This window comes from Etheostoma cragini, chromosome 1 (assembly GCF_013103735.1).
Source record: "Etheostoma cragini isolate CJK2018 chromosome 1, CSU_Ecrag_1.0, whole genome shotgun sequence".
Lineage (NCBI taxonomy): Eukaryota > Metazoa > Chordata > Actinopteri > Perciformes > Percidae > Etheostoma > Etheostoma cragini.
The window spans coordinates 20,963,569-20,985,192 of NC_048407.1; the positions used below are offsets into that span (position 1 = coordinate 20,963,569).

A 21,624-nucleotide genomic window follows, 5' to 3' on the forward strand; every position below is an offset into this window, starting at 1 on the left:
TTGGAAAATGGCTGCAATGAAACAAAGAGTGAAAAATTTAAAGGGGTCTGAATACTTTCCGTACCCACTGTATATCCCCTACCCAGAGATACAAGTTGAAGACGAAAGTGTAAAAGGAAAACACACTTTTCTTCATGCAGGTTTTGTCACCAACAGTTTTAAAGTTCTGACTGATAACGAGGACATTAAGTGTAATGATTGCGCGAGAGCTTAATGGCTGTATTTTCAGACTTTAAGACTAATAGTAGGGTATTTGATGCTATCATGTATTCCATGGTGTCGGGCCATCTCATCCTCCTGCGCTCCGTAGCAGACAATGTGACGGTGAGACAGCGGCGATTAAATATTAAGAAGAAATTTTGATTTAAGATTTGAGTGGGATTTAACAAGGTGTCTATGGAACAATTTTCACTCAGCACAAGTGCAAATAACACCGCTGGATTTATCTTCATCATTAACTAGATGATATGGAGAGAAAAAACGTGTACTTACAAAACATTAATAGTAATCATTATTCCCCCATTTGCTTACTGCATCAGACATCAGTTCACCACCTCACCATCTGCGTCGCCAATTACCATTGTCTACAAAAATGTGTACGCATATTTCAGAGTTTTCCACACATTTTCCCATCAAGTTTGTTTTTTTATAAATCACAAACCTTGCGTGTGAAGTGGCGTGCGCACATTTTCAGCCACGTTTTGTGCATGTGCCACGTTTATAAATGAGACCCCAGATGTATGTAGCCCGCTCCTTATCTTTATTTGAGGCTGCAATAGCTACTACAAGCATAACACACGCAAATCTCTGACCAAACTGTTGAGGTGCATTGTAGGTAACGTAGTGTGTGTCAGGCTTTGTCAAGGAAGAAAAATATATCTCTGGTTCAGCTGTATTTTGTTTTTTTAACTACCCATTGTGAATCCAATAATGTTAAACTATATGTGCAAGATTAAATCACATTAATGCAAAAATTGCATTTAAATCCAATTTTGCCATTCAGTCCTTTTGATTGATAATTACCTAAAACATCCAGAGATAATAAAGGGATAGCAAGCATTACATAAACGGAAAAACAAAATCTGATGGTAGACAAATTTGTATTCCGCTGTTTATATCTCTAAACGTGAATACATTATTTTATTCTATGAAGGTGTATAATATTACCTTTTTTTATTATATCTTTAAAAATACTTGAAACAGTCTATGTGAGCATTTAGTTCTGCTGCATTACTCTTGGAAGTCCTTAAGCTTCTGCTAATGGCTCCTTTTCTGCAGGACCAGCTCACTTAGTTTTTGTCTGAGCTGTACAAACACAATGTCTTATACTTTTGGATACTTGTCTTCCCTCCTTAACAAGTTCCTATCGCTTCTTTTTTCGATTTCTCTTTCAATCTCTATTGTAACAAAAGTGAGGCAGATACACAGAGTTTGTTGAATTAGCGCAGCTAATGTTAGCCGAGGTTAAAGTTTTGTCCAGTGAGGATTGCAGACTGTAGTCTGACGTCGGCTCTGCAAATTTCAATGCTGTCAATCACAGTTACGACCACAGACAGCTCTTCTGAGGGCCTTTCTGAAGGGCAGCTTCTTATTTGCCATCATCATTGCCTTAAATGTTCAGATCCTCTCTTGCTGTCTGAAGAGAGAACTGGATTTGTTTGCTCCATGGCTGGATGACAAAGTCTAACTAGACAAAGTTAAACACACACGCATGCACGCACACACGCACACTCTTTGCTTCTGTGACAGTGTCTTGTCATTTTTACTTTCCTTTTGTAGCGAGCAAAGAAGTTAATTTTATCTTGGTGCAGCCATGCTGCTTTGCCCTTCATGGAGTTGAGCTGAAGTGACTTTTAGCTTTTAATTCTTCAATAATTTCAGGACAACAGCATAGTTCTGGACACGGAAACCATGCAGGGGCTTGACAGAGTTGAAAAGGCTGAAAGGATTAATTACTCCAGGCAGCCTCCAGTAACCTTTTAACTTTGCGTTCTAAGTTGGTTCTGATGTATAGTCTTCCCCTGTTAGAGGAAGTGTCTTGATATCTGTGCTCGCCAAGCTCTTTACGGGTAATAGGGGTAGGGGTCTCCCTGAGTGCCCTGGATGTCACCTGTCACCTTACTGATGCAATGCAGCTAATTAGCATTAAATAACCTGAACTCTGAAATTTCCAATTACTGCCCCCAGTGAGTCACTGAGTTTTTGACGCTAAAGCGGTTGGCTTTCCTGGAGAGAAGCCACATTTATCAATACATGCACTGAATCACTGATAGGCAGCACCTACTCTGTTGTGAGCAACAAGCTTTAAACTCAAAGAATCTTTTTTAAAGTAGTAAAAAATAAAGCAGCTTTGTTTGGTCATATTGTTACATGTTGAGTTGTGTTTAGATGGTCTCAAGTCATGTGGAAGTATTGGACTTATCCACTACAAACACTCTGCCTCCAGGAGGATTAGACTACATTGTCATCGCTACTGAGGGGTGCCTGTTTTTTACACCACATGCGCATCGAGCTTAACCCACACATATCTTCATATGCACATGTTTATGGTCTGCTGCAGACATACCTACACACACATACCGTGCATGCACAATGGTACAGAAATTACTGCAAGACACACACACATAGTTTACACTGTAATGTATACTGTCTTCTAGTGATTTTAATTCAGAGATTGGAGTTTTTTGCTCTGTGATCACATTTTTAGACTTGCTAAATTATATCAATTTCACTGTGACAACAACTTACAGTATTATTCATTTATTCAAAAGCTGTTCTGCATTGCAATTATGCAATATTATAAAAGCTCTGGGCTTTTAATCACAGGACACACCTGTAAGACCACCTGATTTAAAAGGGCAGATTATGTTAATCTTTTGTTTAGACAGTCCAGGGTCATTTAGAGTAAGCTCTCCTCTCCTCCCCTTCATACAGTATCTGCAAATCACTGTGTTTCCTCTCACTGATGTGTTTCTTGTATGTATTTTGGTGTTGCAGAGCTTCTGTTCAACCTTTTGAAATTATTCAGTGTGATCAAAGTCTTTCTGTATAATAAAGTTAAATGGCTACAGACTGTAAAGACACTTCCGTCTTCTATCCCTCGTGAGAAAGCATTTAAAAACACTGTCTCATGTGACTTAGTTTTGTAAAAATACAGTATGTACCACGCATCCAGCTGTGATGAACTATCCGTTTTTCATCACTGTTCTCTGGTAATAATGCTAAAAACACAGGCTGATTCATGGGACTTGCTCACTTTTTCCAACTCTGACATTTATTGGCTAATCAAACAGTAACCATACCGTGTTACACCCGCCTCGCCTCTGCCATGGCTGATCCTACAAGCCTGCTGCATCAGTCAAGAATGTCCACACCCCGACAGCTGTAGGGGAATCTGACTCATTCCTCTCTCTGTCCCCATCCTCCTTGTCTCTTGACAAACTCTCTACTCCACCTTTTTCCCTCTCTCTGTCCATTCCACTTTATCAGCTCTTGTTTAAGAACTTGGTGACTGTGCCTCCTCCTGCGGTTTGACTGTTAGTTTACCACTGATTAGTAGACCTATGAGAGGACAAGAGGGATGCATTCTGATTGACTAATGGAGGGCCAAAAGAAGAAAACATTTTTCTCCTAAGGGACACTCTTTATTAAGTCCCCTGCTCCCTGACACATGTCTTCTGTCTGATATGTATTGCCTGTAAGGTTCCAGCTCTAGTCCTGGCTCCTGTTCAATGCCTTATTGATGCAGCAGCACTCCCCAGCTCCTCTCCATCAATGCACTACTCCTTCGCTCCACTTTCTAATGATGTGACTGCAATCAAACCTAACAGGCTGTCAGCCATTCAGGGCTACTTAAACTACAGTGCGGTAGGATGAGTGCAGTCTAACACATAACCCTTATGTACCTTTATTTATCAGACTGAATAAATTGCTCTCAGGCTATAATTTAACCTTGATGCATGTACACTATAAATTTATTTAGCTCCAAGAGTTTCCATTGTTCTAGTACCATGCTCTGGCCTCCAGCTTTGTATCACCATCCTGCAGCCCATACAGTATATCCACATGATGCAGACCAGTGGGCAAAGCAGTAATGGATGCCAAGCAACAGATCTTAAGAAAAAATAAAGATGCTCTTGTCAAAAGTTAATTCTCCCTCTGTGTGTGTGTGTGTGTGTGTGTTTCCTTTTAATTAAATAATGCAACATTGATATTATGAATACAATAATGCAGTTTTGGTATTAAGTTAAATAACCAGATGGGAAGATTGAATAATGTCAGATGGTAAAATCAAGGAACTTCACTGCTAAAATTCTGTAAATCCAATATTGCCATGAAGCTGTCTTGATCATAATTTGCTATATTGCCTCCTGAGAAGCACACATACTAAAGGGATAGTGCGGTGTATACCACAGTGTAAACTGTAAAGAAAGGTCTCTGGCAGTTGACTCCTATATATGACAGAATATGTCTTTGTTTGTGGAAAAAAACCACCAAAGCAAATTGGTGTATGTTACATATAACAAAAATGAATATAAATCCATCAGAAATAATATACAGTTTTTTTGTTGTAATCATCTTTGTCTGTGTGCATATTACGTATGTGCACTTGTGTGTTGAAAGCAAGTAGGTGTATCTGAAGCATCACAACAAAAAGGCTCAGAGGAAGAAATTGTGAATGCAAGTAAAATTGAGATAACAGCTACAGTGATTAAATGAAAGGGAAAGAGGGAGTAGATTAGCTCAGTCTCTCTTTAGAGAGTGTCTGAGAGAAAAAAAGGGCTGCCAGCGCTGTCTTCATCTTCCCCTCCTCCTCTATCAATGCTGCTCTGCTCTCATCTTGATCATACTTACCCTTAACATTCCATGGTTTCTCTTTCTTCTTTCTCGCTGTCTCTCCCCTAATTGACAATCCATGAACACAATGTAGTTTTCTTATTTTTGACAAGGTAAAAGGAAAAATCCCATTGCACAGTTTTAACACACAGTAATCCCACATCTACACAGTGAGACTGACAACTATCTCTTCTACTGTGTTATGTTTTTGTCATATTTTACCATGACTCTGGATAGGGGGCCATGTTGACTAGTAAACACACCCTGTGTTTGTAGCTGATTTTTTTGGGTTCTAGATAAGATACTTTACATTTTCTTTGCCACCACAACCATTACAAATACAGTGGGGCTTGAAAGTTTGGGCACCCCAGGTTAAAATTTATATTAATGTCCATAAAGAAGTCAAGAAGAGAAGAAGAGTTGTAAGAATCTTCAAAAGGCATCAAATGACAGATTAGAAATTTGTATAATGTGTCACAAAAAGTTAGATTTTATTTACATCATTTAAACTTTCAAAATAACAGGAAACTAAAAAATGCCATCTGCAATAGTTTGGCCACCCTGCAGAGTTTACAGCATGCACCGCCCCCTTTGATAAGCTGAGACCTGACAGTCTCATGGACTGTTCTCAATCATCATCTGGAAAGACCAGGTGATGTCAATTTTGAGGTTTTAATTGCCCAGACTCATCTGACCTCGCCCCACCAATCAGCACCATGGGTTCTTCTTGGCAGTTGTCTCGAAAACTGAAACTGAAAACAGCTGACACTCACAAAGCAGGAGAAGGCTATGAGAAGATAGCAAATGGCTTTCAGATGGCAATATCCTCTGATCGGAATGTAATTAAGAAATGGCAGTTATCAGGAAAAGTGGAAGTTAAAGCAAGATCTGGAAAACTGAGAAAAATATTAGGCAGATCAGCTTTCAGGAGTGTGAGAAAAGCAAGTCAAAACCCATGTTTGACTGCACGATCCATCCAGAAAGACCTGGCAGACACTGGAGTTGTGGTACACCATTCCACCTTAAAGAGAGAATTGTACAGATATGGTCTTCATGGAAGCGTCATCAGAAGAAAAACTCTTCTACGTCCTCACCACAAAAGTAAATAAATAAATAAATATAATTACTAAAATTTCAGCTAATTTTTGACGCTAACTTGATGCCATCAGTTAAAAAAGTTGAAGTTAAAGAGAGGATGGCTTCTACAAATGGATAATGATCCTAAACACATCTCAAATTCCACGGTGGATTACATCAAGAGGCGTAAACTGAACGTTTTGCCTTGGCCTTCACAATCTCCTGACCTCAACATAATTGGAAATCGACGGATAGACCTTAAAAGAGCAGTGCGTGACAGACAGCCCAGAAATCTCAAAGAAGAGACTCTCAATTTTCAAAGACTTTTGAAAGGAAGAATGGGCAAAGATACCTCAAACAAGAATTGAAAGACTCTTGGCTGGCTACAAGAAGCGTTTCCAAGCTGGGATACTTGCCAAAGGGGGTGTTAACTCTGCAGGGTGCCCAAACTACTGCCATTTTTTGGTTTTCTGTTATTTTGAAAGTGTCAATGATGGAAACAAAATCTAACTTTTTGTGACATATATAATGTGAATGTCTAATCTGTCATTTGATGCCTTTTGGAGATTTTCCATCATTTCTTGGCTTCTTTATGCACATTAATACAATTTTTTACATGAGGGGCCCAAACCTTCAAGCCCACTGTACTTGCTTTTGATTCAACAAGGCTTTCAAATCAAACTAAATATGTTGACATGCCCTACAGAACAACACATGAGAATTGCTTTAAGAAGGATTGTAACAAGTACAAAAGAATAGAAAAAAATAGATAATTACTAATAAGCAGGACAAGAAATACACCAGTTTGAAAAAGCGATGGAATAAAAACATTTCCACTTTTTGGTTTTTAAAGTCCATTAAATTAGATGATCATAACAGAAGGAAACTATTCCAGATAACAGGCAAAAAAAGCTAATGCACAATCTCTCTTATGTTGGTACATGTACTTGTACCCAAGCGCAAGCAATGCAAAAATGTACAGGTACTTCACCCAGTAGAACTACTTGAAAGATAATTATCAAGTTTTATGTTTAACTCTAAACTCCACTGGTAGATAATGGAGAGAGGCCAACATTGGAGTAATGTGCTCCCTGCTTTTTCTCTTTGTTAGAACATGAGCTGCAGTGTTTTGAGCCAGCTGAGGGTGAACTGCAGCTCCTTGGCTGAGGCAAGCATGTAGAGAATTACAGAATTTACTAAGCATGAAGACACAAAAGCATGGATTAATTTCTCAGCCCATTGACAGGAGGGAAATGTCTCATCCTAGAATTATTTCTTAACAGGAAAAATCATGACTGAACAACAATTTGTTAATATGTGTGAACAAAGTCAGACAGGAGATAAGAGAAGAAGTAAAAGTGACAGAAGCAGGTATAGTCTGCCTGCTCTGATCTTATCATTCTCACTCCATTTTATTACATTAGTTTTATACGCTGTCCCTTTTTGTTTTCAGTAGGGGGGAAAAAACATTGAAATCAGGGAGAATAGATGCTTTGCGTGTTTAGAGCTGGGATTCACAGGTCAGAAGAACTTAGCATATTACATTCAGATTTCGACTTGAACTGCAGCGTTATTATCAGCAACAGACACACCATAAGCTCAACAATAAACCCACCTTTGTATTCACATAGGTCACCAACTGTCACACAGCATCCCCCGTAATCTGACTGCATTTGCTCATATGACTAATTGTGTAACAGGTGAGATGTGACACAATGGCTATATTATGGAACACAATGAGGAGCACATTAACACTATTAAAAATGAAGGCACACATGTAACATGAGGCATATGTTCATTAATCCTTTTCTACAATGCATGCTGGGAGGCTTCACTACACACTTACCCCCTGTAGTGCTACAATAAGAGAGTAAAAGGTGCTTCTATATTAATAAATAATAATAAATGAATAAACTTCAGGGATAAACAACAGCTTCAGGGATGATGTCCGTAACTGGCCCAGGAGCTATGATCAAACAGAAGTCAGTGTATGAGGCAGATAATCTGTGAGGTTTTTGCTGCTCATCATTTATATACTGTATGTTGTTGTTTTGTCTCTTTTTTGCAAAATTTTATATACAGTAGATTGTGATCATTTACAAACACATCTGTATGTTGAAAATACAATTTTGACACAGGGACGGGACATTATTCAATAAGCCGGTTGGTGCTGGATTATGATGTGTAATTTAAAACAAGCTGCTTTAAGTCAGTTGATAATTCTAATTCTACTCTACTTTAACAATTTACTTTTCACTCTTCACCTGCTGCAACAACTAGCTGCTGCTTTAGGAACCCTTCAGAACTGATTTAGGAAAGACTTCTGCTGATAGCATGGTGGAATAATGTGCCTGTCCTAAATTGAAATATACTTCAGTGACAATCACATTTCCGGGAGGTGGACGAAAGAGCACATAATTAGTGTTTAAATGAAGTAACTGGAAGTAATTCCTTTTTTCATGCAACAAGCATGCTTTACAAATGTTTGTACTTAACACAATGAATGATATATCTAATTATTATTACATTTCATTAATTCTGGAATATTTTAGTTCATTGCACATATTGCTTAATGGACGTGTGAGTACATCTGAGTGTGTGTAAATGTCCATGCACACCTAATTTCATGCAGTCATGAGTGTGTAGGAACATAATGTAGCCTACGTAAAAATGGCTAAAAAGGCATAGTCTCAAATAGGACTGTATAATTAATCGAGAATGCATCTACTTTTGTTATCGGCATATTTTTTCCATGACTAGAATTTCGATAATTCATTTCAGTTGATAGGCCTACTTTTGCCTTAAAAACCTTCTACAGCGTGCGGGCTGACACCCACACACACAACCACTAGCACACACACCAGACATCGGCCGTGTCATATCGGTCATGTTGTGCGGCCCCAGTCTCTAACTAAATACTCAACATTTACCTTAAAAACGTTCTAAGAGGAATCTACTAAAGATTGACATATTTGTAGTTCCTCACTAGATTTTTGCTATTTTTTAGCTGCAATCTTCTTCCAGTAGTAACCTATTCAGCTTGGGCCTAAACTCAGCTGTTGTTTTTCAGATTTATTGTCCAACTGGTGGTCTATGTTATATAGACCTGCTCCATGTCTATGGTACTGACATAATGATGATATTGTGTTGAGACAACCTTATTCAATTTCCGTTTATAATTGTAAGGGACATTGTGCAATTAAAACATAAATGTAACCATTTGATGCATTGCACCAGAGTTAGCCTTGGGCTAATTTACATCTGCAGTCCCACAGGAAGCACTGACACAAATACATCATTTTAAAACTCAAACGTCACATCAATTTGTAAAAAACAAGTAACAAATAGCAGTATATTACATTTTGTATCACAGATGCACACATGCAACACATGATCAAGGGGTTCAGCAGTATGCACGGCACACAACACAACCCCCCCTATAGACAAACAGACACAAACACACACACACAAACACACATGCAACACATTGTGCGCATGTTTATAGATTTTCACCAACTATAGATGTGCTTACTTTCAGGCAGGAGCTGAGATTCCGCCATTATTTGTAACATCATTTGTATCGTTTTAATTTTAACAGTCCAGTCTGATAACTTAACAAAGAACAATGTCGTAAATTGACTGTAAAAAAAGTGCAGGACAAAAGACAACAAGAGTGATTATTTATCACTTCAGATTTCACCACAATTGAGAAAACAAGAATCTTACATGAAATGTCACTTTGATCCATTGTCATCGAGATTTAAATTGCATCCGTCAAAGCTCTAAGCCACTTGAACTACATCTCTAATAATTCATCACACACACATACACACACACACACACACACACACACACACACACACACACACACACACACACACAGACCTTTGAGGTTCTCTTATAGATTCAGCTGCGGTGAAACTGATGGTTTTCTGCCTATGGCGGGTGTTGAGTGTAAAGCATGTCGGAGGAAATCTCTGGGATGCTTTGTTCACAAAAAGCAACTCGTCATTGGCTAATACACACACACAGACAGATGGGCACACTGAGGCTGAGATGATTTATAGCCAGTCATGTCTAATGGATTGCTTTGGCACTTGAGAAATTATGAAAAGAAATTAATTAGCCTTTAGTGACCCTGCTCTCTCTCTCACTCTTTCTCTTGCTCTCTCTCTCACTCACCATCTCTCTCTCACACACACACACAGCTCAAACACAGCTAAAACACACACCCAGTGACCCAGGCACTTGGCTGTTCACTTTGGATGTAATTACGATGGGTAAATGGGCTGCGCTAACCTGTCACAGATTTAGCTTCACTAAATCATATGAAACTACCTGTTTGTGTCACATTTTTATTTTGAATTATTCATTAAAATGTTTTAAAGAACGTATAAGATTTACACTACAATTGATAATTACTTTCAAAGAGATTATAATATGGTAACAGAGAGATAATTGACGGACAAATAGAAAGTACAAATTAGATATTAAAAACTAAGCAGTCAAGCGAATGAGACAAGAGAACACAAGAAATAACAAAAAAGAATTACAACTAAAGATTAGAAAAAAAGTCTTTTTAAAAAGAAGTGTTTAATCAAATTATAATCACCCTGACTTTCATAGAGCCTGCAACACTACCATGATGAAGGTAAACCAGTGAACACCTATGTGAAAGAAACAAACAGAGACTGAACAGCAGATTTGTTCCCCCTCAGTGAGGATTCCGGTGAAAAGTTGATTTTTTGTCTCTCCTCTGGCTGAATTCACTCAAGTGTTTCGTTCTCTTGTCCTTCTGCCTCTCAATGTGTTCTTAATGGGTACAGGATCTAGTAGTGTAAAAGGACAATTTACTTGAAATGCATTTTTTTTACTTGGATGTCCTCCTATACATGAGAATCGAGACAGAAATTAGCTAAATCAGCATGTAGAGCCTCCTAATTTCAAATAGGATACCAGAAGGCAGTCTTTAAAAGCAATTAATATTAAGCTTTGCATTTTTTGGCAAGTGTGCAATTAAGACATAGGCTCTGAATTCTTGTGTGGTTTCCTGCTTCCTGAGCTCTGAAAACAAGCTGGTGTGAGACAGAGAAGAGTCGGCTAAAGTAGACGGGATAATGGTCCACTCCAAAATAAGTCACACACAATCTTCAGATCCAGAGAACCACACACAAGCACACACATTCGCACAACCCAGCGTGTGTGTCTGTCCATATTTGTATAGGTGTGCAAGTCTGAATGTGAAGTATTTGGTTAAGTCCCCCGTTATTTAGCTTGACATACAAAAAATCATCTCTTCTTTGAGATGATCTGCATGACTACAACCAGGGAATTACTGCCTCCCTGGGTGACAGATAAGCAGATGGCGAAGACTGTGGGTGTGTTTTTGGTTTCCCAAAATATGTTGGAAGCGTCCTGAAAATATATTGTCTGAAGCTGTCACTTGGATATGGTAATAAGTCACTCTAAAAGGTCTCAAAGATCTGTTATTGCAAATTACATGATAGTGTTATTTACTTTGTTGTATTTGTATGCAGTTTTTTCATGTTTGCTTACTTTAAAACAGCTATGAACATTGTTTTTTATTGAAATTGGATCTATATGTATAAGTATATATATACTCAATCTGCAGTTCCTCTTAGCCCTATGGAGCATTGTAACGTCTTTCAGCTAATTGTTTTGGTTTTCTAGCCTGAGCTTTGCTGTCTTGGTTTTTGGTCTTGGTTCTCACTGCTCTCACCAGGGTAGTTTTTGGCAGCTGTTTTCATCAAAAAACATTTTAAAAACCCACTGTGCACTACCTGTCCAGCACCAAACAGCAGACAGACTCTGCGACTAGCTGTTGAACCTAGTGGACCATTAAGCAGCTGAAGAGACAGTTATTTCCATCAGGAATTGGAAGAGACCAAAAATAAAGCTGAAGGAGAGTGAATGTTGAACCTACATTACTCAGATAAACAGAAACACAATTTCAAATTATTGAAAATGTGGATATGATCAAGTTAACCATGTCAACTTCAAAGGTGATATGTCAATGTTGTGTTCACAACTTGTTTCTGCTGCTCCCAAGTGGCCCAAAAAATATATTTCTGCAGGGTTAAGTCGTACATGTACTGTTTCAATATTCTTAGATGCAAGAAAAGTATGCAGGAATCTTCCTTTTCATCATGGATCTGCTTACTTTTACCGTGCAAATTATCACTTAACTTGTAAGTAAATAAAGGTTTTGAATTGAATTGAAGCGCAAGACTGATTGAGTATAAAAGGAGCGAGTCAGGTCAGTTTAAATAAAGGGGGTGAGTCAGAGAGAGAGAGAGAGAGACAAAGAGAGACAGAGGGAGGGTGAGAAACATGGAGGGATTATTAATGATTCTTTGTGTGGATTAGAGAGGAACGTGGAGGTCTGACACACCAGTGTGATCTCACTCTGGCTTAGTGTCACTTTTCTGTCCTCCACTTCCTCTGGTCTGTTATGTAGGTACACTCCAGCTACCAACCCATATACGTTCACTCCTGTCACATTACTCACTGGCTTCACTGCTTGCCTCACCAAGACCACACGTTGAGATGTTCAGTGAGTGGTACAGTTGGCACACAAGACAATTTATGGATTTTCTACCTTGGATGCTGCAGCAAATCCAATGTCTTTTTCTAGCTTGCTGGAGATCATGAACACTGCATTCTTTCCAGATGAAGTGATTGTGCCATATAACTGGGGCTTACACACTTTTACACACCAACCAAGCTTACTGTTTGTTAAGTGATATGTGTGATCGCCCCAGTAAAATTGCACTGTGCAGATTTTACAAATACTTTACCAACCAACTCCTCTGTTTGTATCTCTTTCTTCACCTCTCCTGCAGACCTGAGTTTGACCTGGACTATGACAGTTACCACGAGGACTACTATGACAGGTACTGTTAGAAAGCCACGCATGGTAGCTCACAAACCGTATTGCTTGTCTGCGTGTGACACAAGGCAAGAAAAAAAGGCAAGAATGAATTCTTCATCCTTGCTGTCTCCAAAACTCTCTGCTCCCCCTCGCTGCCTGCCACACAGCTGTCATTCATCCTGTCTTTGCTTACAATATGTCTCTGCCACTACTCACTAGCCAGGAGCTCAATCGTCATCCACGGACACCCACATTTGGGATTTCTAATGTGTGGTTCCATTTGAGCATCCAAAATCAGGCCTAATCTCAAATGGCTCTGCGTTTAGCAGACATTTCTTCAGCTGTATCCATGTGGTTAAAGTTGTTGCCTTGAATTCTGAAAGCATTACATTAAGCATTAATTGCAGCATGTAGCTCCAAATGACCATATTACTGTATATTAAGTGTTAAACATCAATACAAGTGATCCGATGTTTGCTCTGTTCAATTCCCATCAGTGTGCCCTATAAAAATGAAAGCTAATAACTATATTTTGTGTAATGTTGCAAGATGAGACATTTTTGGTACATACAGATATGTTGTTATACCATATGCGTCTGTCTCAGTATGTTGACACTGGAGGAAAAACCTTCATCAGCACACTTTGTAGACCAAACTAACATAAAACCTATTTCTGTCATCTCTGCCTGAAAACATACTGTTTTCATTTACTGGAGTCTATACTTGCAGTTAGGTAAAAGGAGTCACAAGGGAAGTTAAAAAGTAAGGGTTTTTTTATTTCCCAAAAATGGTAACAGAATGAAGCTTAAGTTTTAGGCCTGTAAAAGACGTCAAATAAATAGAAGGTAACTAAAGCTCTGAACATAAGAGACTCAAAAATAATATTAAAACTGACCTACTACAAAAGAAACAAATGGGACTTTTATTGGCTGATCAGACCAATTTTGACACACCCCCAGGATGACAACAACCATACATTAGTTTACAAAATGCCCCTAAAAAACTCTGAAATTGAGCATATTGTTTGGGATTGATCATGAACTCAGTTAGTTCACTCTTCCCATGTTACTGCAAAATAGACTACTGTTCAGTGTACAGTACAGTATGTGTAGTGGTTAGGTAGATGAGGTAGTTAGTTAGACTGAGAGTCACTCAGAGTGGTTCAATTGGTCCTCCATTGAAATTGCAAAGGGACCTCCCCACATCCCCCAGGAAATACTCAAAACACAACACTCAGCACATCTGAATAAAAGCAAACACACACACTCACACACACACACACACACACACACATTGACAGACACACACACTATAGACCTCATTTCAAGCGCCTTTCTTGCACATATTGATGCTCTGTTGCTTTGAGAATAACTGTCAACTTTTCTTTGTTTTTTGCATTGGGTTAGCTCATTCTGCATTTTTCCGTCTTTGCTCGGGGGGAACACTCACCACTGATTTTCAATTTGTTTTTAACACAGTGCATGATTATTCCCCATACTGTTGGCTGGCACTACTGACAGCTCTCTGTGTGTGTGTGTGTGTGTGTGTGTGTGTGTGTGTGTGTGTGTGTGTGTGTGTGTGTGTGTGTGTGTGTGTGTGTGTGTGTGTGTGTGTGTGTGTGTGTGTGTGTGTGTGTGTGTGTGTGTGTGTGTGTGTGTGTGTGTGTGGAGGGGGAATGGAAGTGTAGGCTATGTGTTAATATTTTTGTGTGCACACATGTTTGACTCTGGGTGAGAGTGCATGGGGACTGTGTTTCTGTTTTTGTTGTTTTGTTGCCTATCAATATATGGGAAAGAACAAAATGACTTTTTGTCCACTGTCCTCTTGTGCAAACACGATAGAAAAGTGTCTTTCAACACACAGATAACAGCTCAAGCTGACAAAGCTGTTTTCCGTGTGGGGTCTAATCCATAGAGACAAATACTCCCTCACACACACACACTTTTCTGTAAATCCTCACTAGTCTACGGTCTCTCATTGTCTGAGCTTTCATTCTCTGAAATGACACTTCAAAGCCGGTGTAACAACACATTTTTCTGTTTATCTGCCCCTGCAAACTCCTCTAAAGAACTTTAAACTCCCTAAAGACTTTGGTCTTTGTGTCTCACCACATGGACTATGCTCAAAGGCTCCAGTCTCACACATTTAGGTGTCCTAATTCACTTCATCCTTATGTGACATTGACATTGTGTGTGTCTATAGACTGAAGAACACAGTCTGTGCAGAAATCTCAGTATCAAGTAGAGAGGCTTTAGAGAATATAACAATAGAGAACACTTTTCAGTAAGTTGGGCTGCATCTGACTGACTGGCTGACAGCCCAATCAGTAAATCTACATTACTGTTCCAGTCCCAACTCCTTGGAGCTGGCTGCTTGCCTCCCGGTTGTTGGCTGGTGACCTACAGCAGGATAGCCTCTCTCAAGGGCTTTGCTGTGCTCAGACTGTCCTCGATCCAGATGTATCCAGATTGAGATTAGATTGAGTTGATCAGAATGATCAAGACTGTTTTATCTGCAGGTCTGAAAAGCACTCAATGTAGTTCCCTCATAAAAGTCTAAGATTTAATTTGCAAAGGTCTTGATGTATTTCATATATTTTTTCTTTGTGTGTGGTTGTGGGCTGTTGAGAGACGTTATATATTGTGCGTACTGAACAGTAACATGTTTTTTTTATTTTTGTTTTAGCCAGCACCATTAGACCTAAAACAAACACTGTCGGGCGCCCAGATAGCTCAGTTGGTTGAGCGGGCGCCCATACAGAGGTTCACTCCTCAACGCAGCGGGCTGGGGTTTGATTCCAACCTGTGGCCCTTTGCTGGATGTCATTCTCCCTCTCTCTCCCCTTTCACGTCTTCAGCTGTCCTGTCAAAAATAAAGGCCGAAAATCCCCCCAAAAATAAAAACACTGTCAGTACAGCTAGCTAGAGCAACAAGCTCATCTTTTTTTAATGGGCAAGTGTCAACTTTAGCAAAATGTTCAATTGATTCAATGTCAAAATTGGTGGTCAACCCGTCCATCAATTTTCTGTCACTTATCTAGACCAAAGTCCCGTAATTAATTATACCACGAATTATACTTATAAACACCTGAGAAGTACTGAATTGTACATGAATGTCAAAGAATCAATGTCCTATAGATAATCATAGGTCAAATTGCCCCATTCTTTGACCGGCATTTTATTCTATGTGGTATTAGAAAGTGCTTAAAAAGTCTAGTAAATAAATTCTTTGGTGAACACGGCAGAAACCCTGGCTATACCTTTTGGTTGTTTTTTAAGCCCGATTGCTCTCTCACTGCTACAATTGAATAGAAATATAGTAGAATAGTTTATAGATTTGATTGGCACAGTTGCTGTGATTCATCTGGTCATTGATGTCTCATTGTGTCCATGAGCGCTGAGGTCAAACGTGAGATAAAATCACTTTCTGCTCCAATCAGGAATCACCTCTATTTCTATATAAACACACATGCATGCACACATGTACACACAGTGTTTTTGTGTTTTTGTAAGCACTATATCGAGTTCGACTATGATACACCCCCTGTCACCAGCACTACCAGCGTGGAGGAGAGCTACTGATTGGCCCTGACAGAACCAATTACATTCAGTGACAGATAGAGGCATGGAGCTGTCCACAGAAAGGAGGCATCGCCAGCGCTAGAGAGATAGAAACAGAGATAGAAAGTAAAAGACAAAGGAACGTAGAATTTAAATATCCATATTTACCTATGATTGCTTGAACAGATGGTTTTCTCTCAATGTCACATATTTCCTTTAAATACTTTTTTTCCAGCTTGTTCACCTTCTTGTTTGATGTCGGGCTGGGTTTAAAATATTCCGCATGCCAATACGGTACCTGAGTTTTAACACTGACACCGACAACAAAACATTTCTCGATGCCTTCTTTTTGTTTTTCAACTTTATGTTTATTGAACAATTTTCTACATAAACATATATTGCAGTATTTTCAATATAAATTGTTTTAAATCCTCAATGCCTTATTTTAAGAAATATAAACATATTTTTCTACATGACCCTTTCTTTTTCATGTAACTAAAGCCAAAGTTTGCAAGTTTAAGCATTGCCTAAAGCGTAGCTGAATGAAATACAGTCTAAAATTTGCAGAAATTTGATTGAAAACACAAACTCCATCCTCATGCACAACATTTTTTTCACCTGATTATAGTCAAACACTTGGATTGTTTAAAATCACACTACACCTTCAGACAAATTAAGCAAACGTTCTGCATACACATAGTTAAAGATGAGTTGTTTTAAATTTATATCTACTGGATTTATAGGGTGTATGACTACCAGCGTGTGCCGACATCTCTGTCTCCTCTGCCCCTGGGACCCAGTCTGGCCAAGCGATCCCGTTCCTCCTCCTACTCCTCCGGGCACAGACGCAGTCGAGACAGAACCCACTCCAAAAGCTCCAGAGCCCACTCCACTTCAACCACAGCCAAGTGTGAGTAATATGAATGTAGTAAGTCACAAAAAGGTTGCATTAGATGTTGCAGATTTATACTGTTCAAAAACCCTGGTAAGGGGAATGCCTGCCTGTATGAAAATTGAAATGATAAATAAAAAGCTTAGATCCACAGATCTTTTGCCTCTCATCCTTTCAAAATAAAGCAGTCACAGACAAAATTAGCTGTGTGTAGTTTACAAGAGTCACAGTACACAATTACTGGGTATTGAAGTTCAAACAGTTTCTTTGTCTGTGATGCTACAGTACTCTGATGAGAGAAACGGTACACTGGAGAAAATCAGCACCTCTCTAAAGCTCACTAATTAACACATTAAATCCTGTTTGTTTATGTAAAAACGACAAGTTGTGGTTTTAAGGGGGGTTATTATTTGCCAGTGACTTCCTGGAGTCTCTGCCGGTTGCCTGGCAACTTCACAGTCATGAGAAGACCAAAGGAAGTCACTGCTCCTAGTTTACAGACTTCACATTTCAGTTTCTGTACTGATTAAAAAAACATGCCATCATGTGTTGCTCAGTGAGCTTTACAGGTGCAGGTAGGGGGATTTTGTTACCTTAAAACAGAGCCAGGCTAGCTTTTCCCTATGTTTCCAGTCTTTGAAAATAAATTAGGCTAACCTCCTGCTGAGGTAGCTTCATATCAACTACAGGCTAAAAAACATGGGAGTGGTATAAACATTCTTATCTCACTTTCTGCAACAAAGCAACTTAATGCATCTCCCAATATTTCTAACTATTATTTTAAAGCTCTCCCTTTTCAGGTTGTGTAATTTCCTGTTGTGTAAATGTCCTTTACAAACTCTCTTGGTCTCTGCAGTAGGCATGGAAGAGTTGCAGGTGATTAAAAAGGAGCTGACTCTGATAAAGACACAGATCGATGGGCTGCTTGACAGTCTTGACAAGATGGACCCACAGAGGAATGACCACAAAGGTGAGACACTCATTCACAAAGACAATGGCAGCAAGTAGGTGCCAGATCGAATGATAGCTAATCTATTCTCACATCAAAAACATTTTAAGGCAGACTCCGCCACTTTCAGATTTCTGCTTGATTAGCCCCACCAGTCACAACCCCAATCAAATGATTTAGGATCTGTGCTGCAGGGGAAAGTGGGGGAGGGGAATGCACTGCACCACCAGAGCTACTCCTCTATTACCTGACAAATCAATTATTTCCCTCCAGTCAGGGATTTTTTTAAAAAGTTGAATGAAGGCCGATATCAACTGGAATGCGGGTGTCTGAATTTATGGTTGTGAGCAAATTCTGAAACATGCTGAACAAACAGTGCGGTTGAAGGAACTGACTGATGAAGCTTCAGGAAACAGAAAATATCAAGGACTGAGAACCACAGCAGAGCAGTGTGCATGGGAGGAAGAGCTGCTGCTGCCCTCATATGGACATTTGACCACAATACAGTTGCTGCACCTGCCAAAAACAGCTACTGAAAAGCACAGGGCAAAGCTTTGTCTTTTGTCCTACAGGAATTGGTTTTACTGGATTCTTAATTAAACTGAATCACAGTTTACACTACTCATTTGGTGTAGTCCAACCTCCTTTGAGCACTGTATCTTCAGTTTATGCTAAATTAACATGTGGACTACTACTTTGAATGACCTTGGACTAGCCTATTTAAAAGCTCTCATCTTCATATTAATTTAGCTCCAGTTCTACTTGATTCCCCAGTCCCTCACTATCTAGCTCTTCTGTCTTACGCTTCCCCCTCACTATCTCCTCATCTATCCTTCATCCAGTCACTCCCACTCTCACCGATATTTTCATCTTTAAACCCACAGAAATATATTTTCTTTACACTTCAAAGACACTTAATCTAAACACCTCAACTCCATGCGTGCATCTGTTTTATTCCTGTGTCGTAGGATCTCCCCTGAGAGAGGACAGTCCAGCTGGCTCCCCGTATGCTCTGTCTGCCAGCAGCCCAGAGCACTCACTCTCCTCCCTCTCTCCACCCAGCTCCCGTCATCGAATCCACAGGGAGAAACCTGACCCAAGGGAGCCAGACGATGACCACCACACGGTAAATGCACTTGAAGTTTGTCTGCACTTGTTCAGGAATGACTTAAAAGGGCTTTAGCGCAGTCAGTCCATCTTGCTTTCCTTTTCCTGTTCCTGGTTATTTTTTTGAGATTCACTACAAAGGTCAAAATGGTGCTGCAATTGTTGTTAAGTATATCTGTCACGGCCACATTTTGTGGATGTAAATATATGAATACACAGGAAAATTTCAACAAATTCAAAAACATCCAGAACACAGTTAAATTTTTTATTAATTACATATACGTTATTTATTTCATTTTATATCTTCCTAAATACCTAATGTATTTAAGAACATTTTGCTTTGGCTTTAAACCAAAACACAGTGTTTTGACACAGACAAGATAACCATCTTTGTGTTGTGTGAGGCGAGTGAACATGACAACAACTACAGAGACTCCACTACTGTGAAATGAATTTCTACTTGCACCATTCAGTTTTACTTAGTCATTGTGAGCTTGCAGGTCAATGAAATGTCTCTTTGTTTTGCTGCTCACTACCCTGTCTTTGTCTGTCTTTCTGTCTGTCTGTTTAAGATGAGCAACCACAGCTCTGACCCCGAGGAAGAAATATGAGGGAGGAATACAAGAAGACGTAGAAGACATGGATTAAGTGCCAAACATGGAGGAAGAGAAAAGCAGACGCCAAGCAAACACTCATATCAATGGCTCAACAGGGTGTAGCCTACATATCAGATAACACAAAGCATTTAATTTTATCACAGCAACTTGGTATCTTTGACTTTTAAGCAAAACTAAAACACTGACACAGGTGACTAATATAAATCAAGTACACATCGGATTAAGAAGAATTTAGTATGTCGGACTGAGAGAGTAATAACAAAGGACAACTGGAAGCAGTGGCAAACTTATCTTTTCTAAATTCGGCCTAAGCAGGCACTCACATTGAATTGTATAAGAGGATTTGCACCAATGCCAGTGTTCCAGTATTAATCTGAATATTGCAGTATTAATCCAAATGAGACAATAGGGTTCTCTGATTAAAACCGTGTAAGCATTTTACCAATTTACCTTCCACACATTCACATGTTCCACATTAAAAGCTTTCTGAAACCGGCACATCATGCCAAAATCCGATAAGTACATAAAGTAATAATTTATGTGTGGTCTTATATCTAGAATTAGATCATGTACAAACATTATATAACCGGGAATATTACTGAAGCATGGTCAGTTGTACACCATGTTAACAGCTTACTTATATATAATTACTTAAAGAATAAGGGTAAAACTGGCATTGTGTGCATGTACGTTAATGTGAAATGAAAATCACTTCTATGGATCACAAAGTAGTTTGACTTGTGAAAGCAAAATAAATCGGTACACTCTCATATATGATCTTTCAAGAAGGCTTTTTGTTGATGCTCAACTCACCTTTTCTATTTATTGCATACTTCTATCAGAGTTTAGCTACTCAAAGTAAACACAGTTAGCTTTGAGAGATTGAATAGTCATACATGTATTAGAGGAATGTTATTACTCTCTTCCACCATGTATTTGGCACTTTTAAGACATGCAAATGCCCAGGTCAGTGTGTAATATTGTGTATTATTGTAAACTTTACTGTAATTGTTGAACTGTCTGATTTTAATCTTGCTGTAGGTCTTCTCATGTGTTTTTTAAAAAGAAAAACAAGTATGTTATTCTTATGGTGTTAGATGTTTTTGTTTGCATTCTTCAGATTAGCAAAGTGGAAATACTCATTGTCACAGTAATAAAAGTATTTTCATATTGACTATACATACAGTACATGGGAGTGTGTTTTTTTATTCTGAGAGACCAAGAAAGTCAGAGAAAAACATCTTAAGAAAACACTTATAAATAATGTGAAGAATCCATAGTTATCTTTAATTGATCAATTTTAAAATCATGAAATGTTGGAGGCACTGCTTTAAAACAGGACCACTTACAGTGTGCAGCTAATCCAAAAGTGTATACATCGTAAAATAATTACCTCCTTACCAAACAGAGGAAAGCTACTAATGGTAACTATCACCTTGCATGCTGGAAGTCAGAGTGGACCGGCTAGATGTGATCGCAAGTCTCTTTGAACCCACAACACCTCGTATCCTGTGTGCACGGATGGTTTGTCCTGAGGTCAGTCTCACCCTCAGGCAACATTGTGCACTTTCTCATCCATACTGGGCTGTTTTGAGGGCTGCTGTGTGCCTGGTTAAGGACGATGCCATCAACACTGCCTAGACTGCAGCAGTTTCCACCAAGACCAAGTTGTCATTGCTGATGGGAGTCCAAAC

At 39.1% G+C, this 21,624-nt stretch overlaps 1 protein-coding gene across 2 annotated transcripts in view; it reads left to right on the forward strand.

Moving 5' to 3' along the window:
• The window catches only part of si:dkey-234i14.2 (heterogeneous nuclear ribonucleoprotein C), a 37,097-nt gene extending 15,988 nt beyond the window's left edge, over nucleotides 1–21,109 (forward strand). The window contains exons 4-8 of one of the 2 annotated variants that reach the window (XM_034868971.1): nucleotides 12,777–12,827; nucleotides 17,109–17,275; nucleotides 18,114–18,227; nucleotides 19,175–19,332; nucleotides 19,886–20,990. In XM_034868971.1, coding sequence (XP_034724862.1) covers nucleotides 12,777–12,827; nucleotides 17,109–17,275; nucleotides 18,114–18,227; nucleotides 19,175–19,332; nucleotides 19,886–19,924 — 529 coding nt within the window. In that variant the 3' untranslated portion in view covers nucleotides 19,925–20,990. Of the gene's footprint in view, nucleotides 1–12,776; nucleotides 12,828–17,108; nucleotides 17,276–18,113; nucleotides 18,228–19,174; nucleotides 19,333–19,885 lie in introns of both variants that reach the window. The other variant, XM_034869043.1, reaches the window with a different exon arrangement.
• The last annotated feature ends 515 nt before the right edge of the window (nucleotides 21,110–21,624 follow it).